Genomic DNA, 19299 nt, shown 5'->3' on the forward strand with positions numbered 1-19299 from the left:
TCCTGGAGGAATGCACACAGAACAATACAAGGTGCCTGTGTTGTCAGTTCTAGCTCTGTATTTGGTTTATTTAAAGCAAGTTGAATAGCCCAAGGCTCCTATTTTCATAATTTCCCCACAACTTGGCCAGTGGAGGTGATGAAGAGAGTTTGTAGCAGCACAGGAAACCTCTTGCAAAGGAGGAAACCCCCATAATTGAATAACTTTAGCTGCCTCACTAGGACCACTGGAGTTTTCTTCGCCTTTTTGCTCCAAGAAAGGACTGATGCTTGTTACACAACTTGAAAGATAAGGTATCAGAAATGAAAGGTTAATCCAAAATAATACTCATGCACTGAAAAAGGAAAGGTGGGGGAGTTTTTCCCTGGCACTTGCTTTCCCTGGAACGTCAGCAACAGGAAGGGTCAAAATTTGCATGTGTGATGTTGAAAACATTGTGTATTTACAGGCCTTCTCTGAGCTCCCTGAAGAGATGATTTGTGCCTCATGTGCTTATTTATTACGACTGCTCTGAGTCATTACATGGGTCCTGGAGATAAGGACAAGATCCTGTGGTCTGGCTCAAATAAAGCTGGAAAACATGTTAAAAAGGGAAGAATTTTTAGATGCATTCAATAGTGATCAAAACTCAGTTTTCACTGAAACAATCGGGATACTTAATGTGATCTCAAAGCAAGCACAGCTAATCCGCAGTGCTTTGAAAATCACATCCTCAGGCCACAGTGCTTGGCTGACAAAATAGTAATTTGTTCGGTCTACCGCATTTACAAATAACAAGGAAGATTTAGGTTCTTAGTTACTCAGATTGTAGGAGCTACTCAGGATTTAAAGCAGCCAAGCTTTTCTAAAACATGATTTTATCTACTGTATCTTAAGGTTCCATTATCAAACAGAAAATAGCCCTAAAATACCAATTTCTGCACTGTTGTGGCTAAATTATTATAGCTTACTGACTGTGGGCTAGACAGGAAAGCAGAAAAGGACATAGGGTTCTGATCTGGGTGATTTGCTCATAGTAAGGGCTAATCAGTTGTTGCTGGTAAAGCTTTAGCATACCTTTGCATTTTCCATCATAGGCTTAGATAGTTGGGGTTTTTCCTCCCTGAAGTGTTGGTTCAATTGCTTTTGCAGTGTTCAGATCTCTTAACCACCCTGTGGAGTATAGCTGTATGTTTTCAAGTCTGAGGACAGCACTTCCCACTCAGCAGTCCACAGACCACCACAAACGCAGTTTGTTTATAGAATCATAGAATAGCTAGGGTTGGAAAGGACCTTGAGATCATCCAGTTCCAACCCCCCTGCCATGGGCAGGAACACCCCACACTAAACCATGTCACCCAAGGCTCTGTCCAACCTGGCCTTGAACACCGCCAAGGATGGAGCATTCACAACCTCCCTGGGCAACCCATTCCAGTGCCTCACCACCCTCTCAGTAAAGAATTTCTTCCTTAGATCCAATCTAAACTTCCCCTGTTTCAGTTTGAACCCGTTACCCCTTGTCCTGTCACTACAGTCCCTGATGAAGAGTCCATCCCCAGCATCCTTGTAGGCCCCCTTCAGACACTGGAAGGCTGCTCTGAGGTCTCCACGCAGCCTTCTCTTCTCCAGGCTGAACAGCCCCAACTTTCTCAGCCTGTCTCCATACAGGAGGTGCTCCAGTCCCTGATCATCCTCGTGGCCTCCTCTGGACTTGTTCCAACAGTTCCATGTCCTTTTTATGTTGAGGACACCAGAACTGCACACAATACTCCAAGTGAGGTCTCACGAGAGCAAAGTAGAGGGGCAGGATCACCTCCTTCGACCTGCTGGTCACACTCCTTTTGATGCAGCTCAGGATACGGTTGGCTTTCTGTTTTTACGGTTTCTGTTCTTTCATATCAGTGAGACGACAGAATCTGTGTCTTTGCCAAGCTGACCAGTTGACCAATGAAGATTAGCAAAGACAGAAAACTGGCAAGCAAAAATATCTCTTCCTTGCTCAAGACTTTCATCCTATGACCATTTTTCAGTTGGTCTGACCACCCTTGTTGCCTGTGAGGTGACAAGATACCTCATTACTATTGTTAAATAACTGCAGCCTACAGAGAAACAATCATTTTAGTGCAACCTAGTGCACTTGAGGATGCAAACCATGTTAAAGTGTGTTCTGTGTGTGGTTATCTGGAGGCTGCCACCAGAGTCTACCTGTATGAATGGAAGCGGAAAGCTTTTGAATGTCAATTTGGAAGAGATAAAGCAAAGAGCTCCCACTTCAATAACCGCAACTGAGTTGTATAGAAATTGGAAGAAGAGGGGAAAAAAACCCAAACAAACCAAAACCAAGAGATGTACTAACATCAAATCAAACTTGCTTGGCACAAACAACTCTGTGGTATGTTGGACAGAAATGAAGGGACTGTACACCTGCATGGAAAAACTACTTTGCTAAGATAATGACATTGACTATGCAATTCTTACCAAGGGCTATCAGTAGGCAAAATTCAATGCTTAAAACTGACCTTTGAAGACAAACAGGAATATTTACGTGTGTGTTAAGGTGTGTGATTGCTGACTGCTTGAGCGTACAATGTAGATTGTAGGTTCCCACTACTTTGATATAGGCCAACCTTAAAAAGTCAGCTGGTTCCAAACTTGGCTCTCACAGATGATCCATAATTCACACACACCAAGAACAAGCGTAAAAGGGTGATAACTACTGAAAGAGCCCGAGATGTGTTTGGAAAGTCACAGCACACATCTCATAGCTGAGTAAAAATTTGTGTGTACCATTATTTTCCCAGTGTGTGTTTGGGATTTACAGCAATGTTCTGAAGATGAGCACAAATACCAGGGGCACAAACTTTGCTAAATAAACTCCCTGAAAAAGAATGACTGCACGTTTCCTCTTGGGTGCTGAGCAGCACAACTCTGTAACACAAGTGAGGTTCATTTCATAACAATCTCCACTGTTATCTCACTTATCCATATCTCAAACTAACACTTCATAAACATGAATTTTATATGACACAGATGAATGTCATATTACCTTTGCTATATCCTCCTGGAATGCCACCAAGTTCAAGTACGAGATATTGACCAGGTCTGGGCCATAGACAACAGTTATCATTCGATTTTCCAGGCGACCTCCTGCATTCCCAGCATCCAACAGCTCACGCAGTTTGGGATCCTGCAAGCAAACACAGTGCAAAAGAGTTAACAATCTTTTGCAAATACTTATACTGAAAGAGGTGATTATTTTTGCAAATAACATTCATTCAAATATGCAAAGTTATTAACATAGAATAAAGAGAAAATCAGTACTGTAAATCCTCCAAAGCCTTTGAGCTCTGTATAGCAACAGTACAGGCTAAAAGCTGTCCAGTTGATGGCTGCACATTCCTATTTGCAGTTATTTTTGCCTCAGAGTTTAAGCACACATAAACTGTTTTGCTTGTCAAAATAACACAATCTGTCCCAAGGCTACTGGCCTTGGCAGAGAGATTCTCTATGGTTTTAATGGATTTTAGATAAACCTTAACGTGAGAACTTAGGTTTTCCTGAGAAATTAAGAAGACTGGTTGGAATTAACACTATGAAATGAATAATGGAATTTTGGTGATGCCCTTCCCTTTCATCTTCATGTTCAAACAGTCATGTATTATTTAAATACATATATTCCATTTATATTTAATATTTAGGGCTTTTTTTTCATGTCTATATTCAATATAGAATGACAGAATCGTTCAGGTTGGAAAAGACTTCTAAGATCATTGAGTCCAACCGCTCCCCCAGCACTGCCAAGTCCACCACTAAACCATGTCACCAAGTGCCACATCTACATATCTTTTAAATACCTCCAGGGATGGTGACCAACCACATCCCTGGGCAGCTTGTTCCGATCCTTAATATAGCAATGACTACATAACATTTCTGTGAAGGAAAGATATGTTCAATGATTTTTATCAGCTAATAATAGCCTGAACCTCAGCTTCATTGGTAGCATGCGAGACAAATTTCAGGTTATTTTGTGACTCTACTGGTTGCTATTAGGCTGCAGCATTTCCAAGAAATGCATTCAGTGTTTTTCAAACCAAGAAAACTGCTTGGTCCTTGGCCTCAACATGAAGTTTATAAAGGCAAAAGACAGATGAAAAGAAGCCCTGCATGACTGACTTCAATCCTTTAGTTTGAAAGCTCAGGTTTCCTGAAAGGCAAGATTCATCATTCTGCTACAAATACTAAGAAATGGCCAGCAAATAGCACCACTATGAGATGACAGATTCTGTGTAGAGATCAAATGGTTTCAAAACTGATACATATATATCCTGCAGTTCACATTTCACTCTTACTTCAAACTCCCTCCCCACTGTCTGCATATGTTTAGTGTTTGTCATTTAAAAGTTATTAAATATTAAGAAGTATCATAATCTAAATCTCCACTGACTGTTACAAATTAGGTTCAATATAACACAATGATAAACTTGAGATGATAAAAAGAGCTCTTTTTCATAGATCTTGCAGGAAATCCTGTATCAACAAGACATCAGTCTAAAGGGCATCTGCTGATTGGTACCGTATCTGCTTGTAGGCAATGGCATTATCAATATGTTCAACAAATACGTTACAAGGTTTAGGAAAGCATTTTGAAGTATGATGTATTAACCGGAAAGAAAGTACAAGGCTGTCTATTGTATGATGCTGAGCCTCATTAAATACTGGGTAGGATGGCAAGCACTGCAGGAAAACAGACAGAATTTGGGAGCTCTATAAAGAAGGAATATGATTGTGTGCTGAGACAAAGACAATTTTGTCGGTAAACAAGTTAATGACAGGCTTTCACATAAGAAAAAAACAAAGGAGAGATGTAAAAATAGTAGCTGTGCTCCCCAGATGAGGATTTGAATGAGAAAGACAAAGTATAACTTACACCTAGGAGAATAGCTAGAGAAATGCCCCGAAGATGCTAAATTAGTGATGTGTATTACTAGATGGATTACTTTCTCTTCTATTTATAGGCTGAATGCTACAAAGCTTTGTTTCATTTCTCTGGGAGATGATAACTCATCTGATTTTTATTCTCTACCGTTTCAAACCCAAAATCAGACTGATAAATGCTTCTGCTCAAGGGCCTGTCTGGGAAGAGCATCATTCTTTCTGAACTCAACTGGAACAGGATTGTCTATCTGGTTTCATTCTTCCATATAATTGTCATTCCTTTCTTCCTTTCCCTAGCTGAACCTCTTGCTCACTCAGTGATGAACTGTATTCAATATCAACAAAAGAAGAAAGAAGAGAAACCTTTTGCTTTTGTATTTATAGTCAGCTACAGAATGTCTCTGTGATGGATCGCACTTTAGTTAGTCCAAGATATGCATTAGCCATGCATCACAGAACAGAAAAGAAACATATTTGAAATGGGATGCTTCTTCCAAAGGGAATTCATCAAAAGCAAAGTTACCTGGGACTGGCTCAGGAAGGCTGTTAGAAGTACAGAGTAAGTGGCCAATCAGGCAATGTGAGTATGAATTTGCTTTTCCAAATCACAGGATTTTTCTCCATGTTTTAAAGGCAAGAAATTGGACAGATCATCCTCTTTGGGTAGCTGGGTTTAGATGAGTAAAATATTGAATTCTTCTATTCCCTAAGACATATCTAACGAAGTTTGAAGCACACAGTCCCTTACAGCAATACATTCTCTGGCTGCGACCCAGCACTCATTAATAAAAGATATAAACATATCCCGAGCTACCTCAATGTAATCTGCCATGTGCTCCACAGACTTAAAATAGATACTTTTATTATAAGCTCAGTGAAAGAGAGTAATTTTGATACTAACAGGATTCACATCCTTTTTGACCCCTGCCATGGGTGTATCTGCCCTTTAAGGGTGACAGATGCATTTCCATTTGTCAGTGACAACTTAGCCCTTAGCTGATGATCTAGGTCATATAACTTGGTCCTCAGATGGGAAGTACTCAAATTTAGATACCAAAGCACACTGTCAGCTCTTTGCATTCCTCATGAACAGCTCTGCTCCCTTATTACCACACTTAGCTGCAAACACTACTAAGAGGATGAGCAAAATATCCTTTATCAAAACCTTGAAGACCATTAAAGTTCTATGAATTAAAGCCCTTTTTAAAATGTCAGCAAGTTTTCCCGTGGAGATGATAGGAAAAGGACATGGAAAAAACCCAAGCAACAAGACTATATTTAGCTTCTTCTATGTAAATCGGATTATTTTGATTTTGATAATTCCATTTTGAGGAACGAGACTGAAAGTCTGCTGCTGTTTGGAGCTGCATTTGATATGCTGGCTCCCAAGTGGACAGACTGGTTTTTGGCATAAGCTCTTTGCTAGACTGGGGCTGTATTATGAACAAATTGAGCTTCTTGAGAGACAATCAGAAGAATTATATCTATTTACTATTGATTATAGTCCTTTTTTGAACACCTGAGCTATTGAAGCTCTATCATGTTAAGGAACATGCCCATGGGATGATCAGTGCTCACGTAGCTCAAAGTTCCCTTCGTAGCACAATGATTTAAGTCTGTTTTTATGTTTTCTGACAAAGGAGCATCCTTTAATCTCCTTTACTCACAATGTCTAGATGTCAGCTTGCTTCCTCCCTTCCAGTAAAGTCTAGCAGGAGCTTCTGCTCAAGGACTTGAGCTGCCTGAAGACGTGCCCTGAAACTGGGCCAGGAAAGCCAGTTTTCCTGATGGGACATCTCTGTTGTTAAGAAGGCTGACACATTCCTGAAGGAGATGTAAATTGTGAGCAGAGAAATACAGAGAAGGTGGCAAGGATGCTGCTGGCAGCACAAACAGCTTTAGAATTCATTAAAAACCAGCCTAACTATGTCAAATTGAAGCAAGAGTTGGCCAGAGGACTATCTGCTCACTTGGCAAAAAACCTTCCCTATTTGGCCCTGCTGTCTTGACAAATCTATCAAAAGAAAAATACACCTTAAATCAACCCCAAACAAAACCAGAAAAGAGAAGAAAATTATCCATAAACATGAAAAATGTAATAAAAGGTTATGGCAGTCCTACACCTTTCATGAACAAATAACGATGTTTTGTTAGAAACCAGGATCCTGTAGACAGACGGATAAAACCAGATTTCAATCAGACTTCCAAAACTTTCTCCTGTTGTGTTTTCCTTTCACTGGAAATCATAAAAATAACATAAACTTCAAGAGGCTGCTCCGCCACATTAATGACAAGCTCCATAAAGACTGCTTTCAGCTGTGGCTGGTGTTATTAAAATGTACCTCTTACCACTGAAATCCTAGCACATTACAATAAATGCGGCAGCATCTTTTAATAAGTATCTCCAGCTCTTTAAACTTGTTTGTGAAACCCTGCAGCACTCCATCTGCCCGCACAAAATTCCTGGTGTTTTAATACTTTGCCATGCAGATATCTATATAGATGTATCTAAAAGGCTTCCATGCAGTAGAACTCAAACTGTGATGTAAACACGCCATGGGGCAGCAGGTCACCCAAGGTTTCACCTCAGCTGGAAGGCATCACCTTTTGTTACTCAAAGCTGCAGCACCATCTTGGGGAGCAGCTCTGTTTGATCCCATATTAAATAGCAGAAGAATCTGTCCAATGCTAAAGACCTTCCTTGGGGTTTAATAGTTACAGGCAACATGATGGCCAAACTGGGTGATTAGCAAAAGATTCAGCCAGAACTCCTGGGTTCCTAAAAGAGTTGTGCAATTAAAGTATAGGAATTTCTGGTGTTTGAAGACATTAATTTACTGTACAAAATATCTAAAGGAGTCATTATAGACTACACTACATGTATAGTCTATATACAGTAGGTACTATATGCTATTTATACAACATTCACCCCTTTGCATGCAAAATGCCAAACGCTCCCTGCCCTTAACAGCTATCAGCTGAAACTACTTTCTCAGCCAGCTCGTGCAGTAAAACATTGTTTTTATGATGCCAGTTAATACTTGAGTCCTACTGAAGCAATAGGCATGAAAGGGCTCTCAAAGCCTCCAAAAAGTAGATGCCTGAAGAAAACCCCCAAACCAAACCACCACCAAACCCTATGCATAAACTTCGCATTTATCAGTTATTTTCATTACTTCCATCAATCTGATTTGCACATTCCAAATGTTTTCTCTTTCTAGTACTAAATAAATGCCACACTCCTTACTTTAAAATGCCCTGAAGCAAATGTTTCTTTCATTAAAGCAGGGTTGGACAGAATTATACATTTTTTAAACTATATTACATAGCTATCAGGGTACTTCAGAATCCCCTAGACTCTATACCATAATCCCGAATGGTTGTATTTGTGTCTTGATATTTCAGAAGCAATTTGAAACAAAAATGGCAACTGACTTTCATCTTAGTTTCATGCTCATCAGAATGAGATTTCCAAGCATTTCAAACTGCATTTATATTTTTCTAGTTCTTTATGTATCCCAGGAGAAGTGAGATGGGGAGGAAAGCAGCATAATTAGATAGCTACATATGCAAAGAGTTTTCCAGGAAACACTCGGATTTGTGCTTAAATTAAACAAAGAACCTTGCTAAAATAGGAGCTTTCATTGTGACTCTGTCGAAGGCAAAACTCCCACAGATTTTCTTCAAATAGAACAATGTCTTATCTTCAGGAATGCTTTATCACAGATTGTTTATCCACAATAATATATATACATACATATATATAGCATGGGTGTTTAAGATACTTGACCCAGATTTCAAACATCAGATCTTAACCTTTTAAGCACCAGATAAATTGATATTACAGGGCAGTATATATAAGAAGCATAAAGTTTCTGTTAAAACCAGAGCACTTACCCCTATGGCTAGCTAAGAACTCCAGCAGACTTCCCAAGCCCAGCTCCACTGAAGCAATCCAACCAAACTCCACAATGCAAGCAGGGACAGCCATATATGAGCAGGAATTGCCCTCTAATAGTCCATTGAAATGATTTTACACTGCATGTGGTAGGCAAAACACACAGCTCTGGCCTACAAGACTTCTTACATCCATGATGACACTTAAAAGTTGCTTCTTATCTTTGTCTCTAGAGGCTAAGTGCCTCATCTTGCCCAATCCCTTCATCTACACCTACAGCCAAACAATAAGTAAAGCACCTCTCTGGGTAGTTATTTCCCCACCTGTGTCAGAGAGGAGTAAATTACCCACCTGATGGTCTGTGTTCTGCCTAGTGAGGACACAAGGTGCAGGTGCAAGCCATTTACAGATGCCTAACTTCTGGAGCTGAGACAACCCCACCCCACACCTCTCCTTGCCAAAGGACCTCTGCATGGCCTCTTGAGCAGCTCTGAACTGCTGCTGTGCCCCAGCCTGACCCTCAGAAACAAAATGCTCTCACTAATGGGCTTAAATTTACTGTTAACAGTCTTGATATGGATTTCAAAGACCCCTCCTGGCACACATCACCTAGCAACAGCACAGTACAGGACTAAGAACTTCCCATCAAGTGGATTGACAGCTCATCCTTCAAAGAAACGTGCCTTTCTTCTCCCTCTCCTTCCTTTGTTGAGACCAAAGTCAAAACTATCAAGTTTATCTTTCAGCAATCCCTTTCACTGATTAAAGAGAATGTCCATACATGGGAATCACACCTACAAACTCAATGACAGGATTTTGTCTGTCTTCCTTAATGACAGTCAGGTGAAATGAATATACTCCAATTACTACATCAAAGATACTCAAAACAGTGTTCTCCAAACTCCCTTTTCTATTATTACACAGGATTCATAGGAAGTTTGATATTTAAATATATTCATTTATATCAAGTAATTTTTACCAAATTCATTATCATTAAGCCAGAAACACATTTAGTCCAATAATGATAAAAACTGCACTATGGTTTTAACACAAATATATCTTCATATGTTTCACAACAGTGCAGCAGGATCTATGTATGACCAAAATATTTGCATATACTTCTTCTTTGAATTTTTTTCTCATTTCTAGGGGTTCAGAATGGGTTGCGATTTTGCGTATCACCATAGCTACCTACGCACAGAAATAGAGCCAGGATCTTGTTTAAACACCTGAGCCACCAAGACACCCCTTTGGTGCAGCTAAGTGAGTGTGTACAAAACAAAAGGATGGTTCTTCAAAAATTGCTCTCAATAATCTAAGGTTTTAAACTGACCATCTGCTCAGGTAATACAGTGGAATATTCCTAGAGTAAAACACAGTATTAGGTAAAAGGAATCAGAAATGCTTTAGAGACAAGAGTTAGTCCCTGGAAAGGAGATCCAAGACATCCACTTACTTCCAGGACAGATCTTGCTTGGGATGTTCAGCAACACCAAATGCCTCAGATGCAACTGAAATCCAAGGCCTATTCTTCCCATAGAAATTCTCAGGGATGAAAGGCTACCACAAATCATACATCAAAGAGTCAACCCCAATTAACTCTCTCTGAAACACTTATTCCAGAACAACTGCTTTTTCTAAAATAGCTTAACCCATTTCCATGCTTGAAATAAGAACTTCAATACTCCAAGTTTACCAGGAATGGGTTGTGAAGAACTGTAAAACTACTTCTTTTTCTATGATGTAAAACTTTTGAGGAAGAGAGAATATGTGCCTGCATAAAACATACTTTTCCTTCATAGAGAAACAGGAGGTAAGCTGATCTATAGCTGTACAAATGACATTTAACTTTGGAGTGGAGATGAGTGTGGCAATACCCATTTCCAAATATAAGTCTAACTTTGAGGTCTGAAAATGCACCACCACGATGCAAGACGGGGGATATTAATACACATTAGATGTTATTAATCAGGATTTTTATTACAATTTTCCACACCACCATAATTTCTGAACCAGCAGTGACACCGCCGTTACCAGAATTTGCTAGAGACAACGCTATAAACCAACTATTCAACACCAGCTTTGCTGAAGATGCTATTTCTCCTTACAGTGCAAAACCAGACTGACTTCTGGGGGAAAGGGGGGGATATACCCAAATGATGTCAACTTCAATGCCATATTTGGTGAAAACAGGATTTTATGTAAAATACAAAGAGAATGAATGGTACGTGCTAAGGAAAAGCCCGGGGACAAAACCAGGGCCACCTCATTCCTCTTTTTCTGACCTCTCTCACAGTTCAAGTGATCTAAATCCAGCTTCCCTGCATCCCTCATGCTCTTATGACAGAACATTAAGTAAATATTCAGCCTGCATATTTATTTAGTTCTCCTCCATGTCCATGTTTCTCAGATTATTTTTTTAGGCTCATGGTATTTATGTTTTCAGTTGGTTGCAAGACTGCGTGTTCCAACCCAAACCAAGTGACAGCATACACCATCCCAGTAAAATCAGACCAAAGGTGGTATTTTTCAGTCCTCTTGGTTGTGACTAACACAAAAGTACTTTAGATCTCAGAGTGTAAATCTTCATTTATATGACAATTATAAAAGAGGGAAAAGACCTCGAAGCTACAACCCTGCACCATCTTCCTGTAGATGTTTTCTACCTCACGGACATTTTTATCAGGTTTTATTAGCTGCAGATGGTTCATTATTTAACAATGACCTTTAAGCACACACATTTCCTTTCACTGCTTTTCCTTTCTCCAAATACATTGAGTTTTTCTTCAATATCATTTTAAAGGAAGAAATGAAGAGACAGAGAAGCAAAGAAACTTCCCTCGTTTTCATGTTACTTCTATTAACTCATTTTCTTTGGTCTCTATGAAACTATTGATAAAAGTATTAAAGGTCTTAGAATGAAATGATTTCTACAGCAGGTTGCCCAGCATGTTAGGGGAGGAATAGCTGGAACAGCAGCTGAATTTTCACTTATCTCTAAATCTCATACACATTGTTCTTCCTACTCTGAATGTCTGTGTAGAGTTATTTTAATAGGGTTCCTTCAGAGGTTGAGGTACAATCAGCTATTAATTTATACATCATTAGTAAAAATGTAGGATGATTGGAAGGAGCTGAATGAGAGGGATTGCATCAATGCCCACTATGCTTTCTGGAGTGCTCCATAACGGCTGGCTTTTGATCACTTGCATTTTAACGCATTTTTTAGCTGGTCGAAGCACGTACATCCAGACGGTCCATAATGCTGAAAGCTCCAACTACCCACCCCATGTAAGAATAACAGATGAAACACAGACAGCTATAACCAAAAACATCTGACAAACGAGCTGTTTATTATTGCAACATTCAGACACACTCATCAGGAGAAAAAAGGAGAAGAAAGGAGAAAAAAGGAGAAAAAAGGAGAAAAAAGATATCCTCTTTGGCCACACCAGCATTGTTTTGTTCTATCTTACCTGTTTGTGAGATGTACTTTGCTATCAATTTTTCTCCCAATTACAAAGTCACACGTGGGATGCTTACAGCTAAAGGTTTCAATTTACCTGATTTTAATTATTGCCAACACTCACTATTCCCCTTACCTCTAAGTATTTAATTCTAGGAAACTCATTTGCACTACAGCAAAGAAAAATAACCCATTTCAATGATAATGCTGCAACAGTTGTATTTTTTTCCTTCTTGGACTGTACCAGATACTCAGCTCCAGCACATCAGACCGTGAGCTTGTAACACTCTTAACAGCACATCTATTTAACTACTGTCTGCCAATGACAAGCTCTCATGTACTGTCACTTGCCACAAACCTTCAATACATCTTGTTATGTATCAGTAACATCAATTTAGTAGCACAAATATATTTAGACTCTTGACATTGGTAAATAGGTGCAAATTTAGCCAGCACAGATGATCTTATTTTCTGCAGATCTCAACAGAGTTGTCCCAGCTCATGGTAACTGTCCAGCTCAATGGAAACTGGAGCTAGGGTACCACAAAGGCATAGGAGTGTTCATTAGCTGAAAGATGCCTTGACTCTGAAAACGTAACTATAGCCATAAAATCAGCTAAAAAGCCACATGGCAAAATCATGTAGCAGATGCCACTGCTTTGGATGGTGAAGTTAAGAGACAGGAAGTAATGCATAATCAAAATAAATTATTTCATATTGCTTTCTAAAAGTTGGCCATCTTCAATTTACTCCATAGGGGATGATATTCTGCAAGCACATTTTAATCTTTACATAAATATCTAACAGAAAAAGACCAGAAGCATATTTCTGTTTTAGAAGACAACAAGATTACTGGGAAAAAAGAAGTAAAATCTACAGAGAGTATGAGTAAGAACTACAAATATGTTTCTTTGGCTGAGGAAAGAAAACAGCGAATAAATGCAGAACCTGGATTTGAGTGGCTGTATGACAGATTAACTTTACTACCTGTGAAAGTACAGGAAACATGTTTGGTCATTGCTAGGAAAAGAACATCCAAACGATAGTGGCTTTGGCAAGCAGCTGCAGAGAGAAGGAATTCTTCAAGGGATGTCATGGATATTATTTTAGGCACTTGCTTTTTTACTCTATGGTTTTGAGAAATAATCAATGAAGAGCATACAAAAAGGGTGGCTGGATGGATTTGAGAGCAGACTCAGGGAAGAACATAACACATCAACTTGGAGAGACCTGATGGAACTGAGTACTACACACTTGTGAGCAGCCAAATAATGTGAGAATATCAAGATATGGATGGTGGAAAATCAGTGGAAGAAAAAAGTGAGGGAAATGGTCCCAGAAGAAAACTGACTGTATGGCACGAGGTCCACATGGAGAAAAATCCAGATGCAGGCACTGGTGCAGTGAGTGACTGAGTGCATCTGAATTACTGATGTGTTATAGAACCAGAATTCACTCATAAATACACATCTCTGCCTGTACCTCTGCAGATACGGAGAAGACAGACAACTACACTTAGAAGCAGCACCAGCAGTAACACTCAGCTTTGTTCTTCAAGCTTCTCCATTCCTATTAGGTTTTCCTTATGGTTCCTAGGAAAATCAATAGGGACAATAATTGTTGCTCTTTAAAAAGCAGACAATACTCAGTGAACACCTCTTCAGTTAAAAACACAACTGCATCCTTGATAGCCATCGACGGCTCTTGCCCACAGCGGAAACAATTAAACCTCACATGATTTAGTGACCATTGAAACCCCTTGTCTAAGTACCAATGCCAGCCAATGCATTGAAATGAAGAGATAACTGGAATTCTGCATTAACTCACATCCTTAACAACTCTCCTCAAAGAGGTTAACCTGGATTTACAGTAGTTGAGAAAGGGTAAAAATTGGCAGGGAAGGTTTGACAGTTCTTATTTTAAAATGTGCCTTGTCCAAACTGCGGCAGCTTGCAAAGAATTCAATTCCTTACGTTTACAAGGTGGATCAGCACTTCTCTTCCTAATATCACTTGCTAAATGCCAGAGCGACTTCCAGTTATCCAAGAATTTAATGAACTACATCCAACAATTTAAGGCTGCTTCATTTAGATAAGAGGCTTTCCAACTTGAAGGATGATAAAACAGCCTTCAAGGCAATGGAAAATAAAACACATTTTGATGCATATAAACTACCCGAGCAGTTAGTTAATTCTGAAAATCACATTTTAGTTGGGGGAAGTCAAGTAAATCAGCTTGGCACACTGACTGCAGACCAGAGCAGTGCACGGGAGGCTGCAAAGTCCATTGAAAACTCCAGGCCACACTTTGTGCTTCCCCACTTCCCTTATTTCCCAAGGATCCCCAGTGGAGTATTTGACTGAGCAAAACTATGCACGCCAGGGTTTGACCAGAATACTTCTGAAAGGTTATGTAGTGCAGTGCTTTTTGAAAAGGGAATTAAAAATATTCTGTGCACATAAGATTATGGCACTGAGGGTACACTTTATCCAGTTGGATCCCTTCCAACACATCCTCGGAAGAACAAATAGTTACAATGCATGCAGTTTGGGAAGGAATATTCTGCAAGTATGAGAGTATCCTATATGGCACTTCCCCAATACATTTTGACTCTATGGGTTTTAAAGTACAGTTTGCATAAAGATGTCTCTTAAGTTGATACAAACTACAAGAGAGAGTTTCATAGCTTCTGTAAAATATTTCTGGTTTTGGAGCTAGAGTTTTCAGCTGTTTTAAAACACTAACCTGGTGCTTATGCAGCGATTTTAATGGTTTTTTTCATTCAGCCTTATCAGATGAACCAAATTGCGTAAAGTATTTGCCCACAGAAAACGTTAGTGAAAGGCAAATGGTCCTTTCAACACGATGAACCAGTGAGGCGCTGTATCAGACCACTCTCATGACTTGAATGCTAGTCTGTACACGATTTGACAGGATATTTAAATACACCAAATCATGTACAATCATAGAATGGTTTGGACTGGAAAGGACCTTAAGATCATTCGGTTCCAACCCCCTGCCACAGGCAGGGACACCTTCCATTAGACCAGGCTGCTCAAGGTCCTGTCCAACCTGAACACATAAGAAGTGTCCTTTGCTGTAGAAGACCTTTGCATTTCCAAAACACTGTTCTGTCTCTCCATTTCGTCTCTTTAGGGTGAGGAGCTGTTGTAGTCACAGTGCAAATCCAATTTCAACAATGATCAACTACCAGCAAGAAGCAGAAGATGGGAGGATCGGCTGAAAATGCATCAGTTGTAGGAAGATTGATGAAGCCAGGGTTTAGTTGGAAGCCGTAAGAATTTAAGGGGTTTGGATCAGACCACAGGGAATGAGATGCACTGTTAAATCCCTGATGCTGCAACTTGCTAAAATTGGTTATGCAGAACCACACACAACGTGCAACAGAATCAGGCGATGACAGCTTGGCCCTGACCTCCAACAGCAGTCGTGATTCAGCTCTACCACACAGTTCTTATGTTTTACAGCACATATTATAATGCATTAATACCTTGTATTTCTTGACGGGGTTTTTTTGCCCCTTTTCCCCCTCTCCTTTAACAGGAAGTAAGGAAACAAACACAAAACCTGCACATCTCTTGAGATAACAGAGGTCAAAAATACTGAATTTTAGTGTCTTCAGTACCTCCCTCTCTTTGCTTCTCTTAAAGCCTACTGAATTTCAGTTTTCTTATATTCCCATCAACAGCTCTTGCCTCACTGGAAGTATTAACACAGAAGAAGTCTTTTTTTCTTGAAATCAGTTTTAGAAATGCTTCATACTTACACATTGAAGTAGGCTCTGAAGTAGTGAAGCATGTAACCTCATTGCATTAATACGAATAAAGACTTTCCCTTCCTTGCCTGATTCTGTAGCTGAGAATGCTACTCTGAAAAGCCAGGAGAACCCATCCCCATATTAAGGTATATCTTGCAATAGAAAATGGCACAGTGCCCTTTATGTACTTATACCTCCTGGATCTTAAAAGCATCAGGACACATCTGGCTAATATTTCTGCCAGCATGGTAGCACTTCCCACTGAGCACATCTGAGGCCCTCTTGTCACGCTGGAGTTTGGAAAGGGATGCGGCAGTTTAGCCGTTCCTCACCAAGAAGTTATGGCATATCTTATATGTGTATGTGTGTATATATATATAGATAGATAATTCTTCAGTCTCTCCTCCTCCAACGCAGCCTTTCTGCATTTTCTATATTTCAATGTATAATGCCTCCAAAGATGACAGAGAAGTGACATCTGTAGGCTTCTGCTATGACAAGACCTAACATGTCTTAGGGCTGCTAAACATTTAAGTACCCTTTGAAGATTTATAAAGGCGACAATTTCAGTTCTGTGGAGACGAATGCAACTGCTGAACACGGTGTGTATAGAAAACCATGGAGCAAGTGCTCCGCTGGTGTGAAATAACGGCATCTGTTTGCCCAGATCAGGGCTTCGCATCACTTCAATACTGAACTGCACACTTGGACAGGTCCAGTCTAGCCTTATTATTGTACCTAAATAGATCTAAGAGCTAAGGTGGTGCACTGCATTTCTATTCTTTGCAATGTGTATGCAATACACAATAATCCCCTGTTATTTTACAGCGAATAGGTGAAACCTTGGTGGTTTGTTATATCTTTATCTGTAACTACAGTCTATGGAAGCTTTCTGTAATTCTCTGCTACATGAAACATTTCAAAGGAGACTTATTATAGGAAACTGAATCCCAAATAGTACCTTGAAAATGTCTTCTAAGCCTGTGAAACCAGACCTTTCCAGCAGCCTGGCTAACAAGGCAACCTGGAACAACAGGGACACAACCAACAGCACAGGCAAACCGGGTGACTTCCCCTTCAAACCAAACCAACCCCTACAGATAAAAATCTTGTGTGTAATAGATTGATGTTTTAAATAGAGTGATCAATAGTGCCTGGAGTCAGCCTGAATGCTTAAATTAATGACTCCTCAAAACAGCAGTAACACAAGGCCATGTGGCACATGCTGGCACCTACCTGAGACTATAGAGTGTGAGAAACTCAGGGTCAAAGTCATCCAGGGACCTATTTTTCCCTTTTCCATACCATTTAGCTACCTAAGTAGGGTAGTGTTTGTTCTAGTTGTTTGGTTGGCTATTTTGAAAAAAGAACCTAAATTCACATCTTTGGCAACCTGGAATCCTTTGAGAAAATTGTACATTATTCATATTTATATAATAAAATACATGCACATACACATTTATACAACAATATACTAACTATTCTATGATTCTATAATTTATATTTGCACCATGATCTGTTTTTAATCTCTATACACTGTAGCGGTGCTTATGGCATCTGTCCGTTTCTGTGACTGTTTGAAAGCGGCTACTCACTGTGCAAGCACAAGTAACAACAGGGAGTAAATTCTCAGTAAGTTTCTACATGTCTATTTTGATTTTGGTTTTAATCTTGCCCCATAACTAAGCTACTAGAGAAAGGGAACAACAATACATTTAGGAAAAAGACTAAACATAATGCCAGGAAGCTTACTATTTGGGCAGGAAAGAAGTACAGCTTTACACCTTCCCTTGGAAAAACACTGTGCCTGATAAAAGGAACGGTGAATGGAATCATCCTGGAGTGAAGTTCTGGGCAGAATTCCCAGAAGAAATTTATTTCTGGCTTATCAAGTTTCTAATCTGTTTTTTAAACCAGGCTACTGAATAGGTATAAATCTCCTCAATGGTATGAAACTCACAATAGAGACAGAAGCTTTCAGACTGCAGTGGTGTCATCTACTCAGATATGTGACCTACTGAGTCCTTTCACTGCAATTCAAATGAGATGCTACAGGAGCTTGCTCAAAATCAGAATAGTACTAAAGTTTCAGATGGATTTTTAACCTTAAAACCACCCACAACCAACCACCCTAAAAAAAACCCCAACCACCACTGGTATTTTTAGTATTACTACAAAAGAGCAGAGAAATTTAAATGATAACGGAGAAAATTTAGGTTATAGAAAGTTAGGATGATTGACACAAATGAACTTACTACTGCCAACAAGCCAGTTTGCTGTAGCCTACTATTCTGCTGGACCCTTTAGCAAACACATCTGAATGTCACAGATTTAGTTTCTTGATATTTTTTATCATTTAGCACCATCGGGCAGGTTACAACCTAAACTGATGCAGCTTTTCTCTGCCAGCCCTAAATAAAATGGGACTTCCATGTTCTTAATTTTATCTGGGCTCAGCTCTAAAACTCTGACACCCTGATCTTTTTTGATACCAAGCCTGGCTTGTCACTCTCTGAAAGCAAATGTAGTACAGAGAGGCTTTGCATGCAATGCCAGCATCACTCCTCACAGCAACTGCAGGATCAACCCTCCCCACAACCCATAAAGCTGCCCTATTGCCTCATCAGATGGTCTCACACAATAAAGAGTGAAACACAGATTAAAAACAATAGATCAAAATTAGTAGTATTTTGCAATAGGTAAGAAAAAAAGGTTTGAATTTCAATGCATATATTTCCTTTTTTAAAAAAGACACTTGCAAATGGCAAGTCTACAGCAGTCCAAGATGATGTTTTTGAGAAGAGTATAGGGTCAGGTTTTCCCTCAGTGCATGACTTTGCTGCTGCCACTTCCCAAGCCATTTGAATGTTTGTTTGTGTCTTCTATCTGTAAAACACATCTAGTGATACCCATGGCTTCTGTTAAGGATCTTGTGACCTATAAAACTGGAAGATGTTGTCTAAGCTCTTGATTTGTTTGGTATCTTCCACTGAAAAGCTCCACTCTTCTTGACAGACGTAAAGTGCATAAGACTTAATACTATCCTCCTCCACCTTCCTGACATGCCTTTTCTCAAACCCACTTTTCATTTCTTTAGGTTTCGCTCTTGGATCTTACTCAGCCTTTATGAAGTTTGGTATAACAAACCAATCTACATCATTTAAGAAGTTAGGGAAAAACACAGCCCATTTCTTAGCTGTTGTCCCATGCTTGCTCTAAGACTGTGAGAGGAATATTCATACA

At 39.6% G+C, this 19299-nt stretch overlaps 1 protein-coding gene across 1 annotated transcript in view; it reads right to left on the minus strand.

The window, feature by feature from the left end:
- Positions 1–19299, minus strand: part of PLCB1 (phospholipase C beta 1) — a gene marked incomplete at its 5' end in the record, with an annotated part of 398924 nt that overhangs the window by 155236 nt on the left and 224389 nt on the right. Inside the window, one exon of the mRNA XM_080615239.1 lies at positions 3026–3166. Coding sequence (XP_080471365.1) covers positions 3026–3166 — 141 coding nt within the window. The remainder of the gene's footprint in view (positions 1–3025; positions 3167–19299) is intronic.

The sequence above is a fragment of the Psittacula echo genome (assembly GCF_963264785.1).
Source record: "Psittacula echo genome assembly, chromosome: 4".
NCBI classification, from domain to species: Eukaryota; Metazoa; Chordata; class Aves; order Psittaciformes; family Psittacidae; genus Psittacula; species Psittacula echo.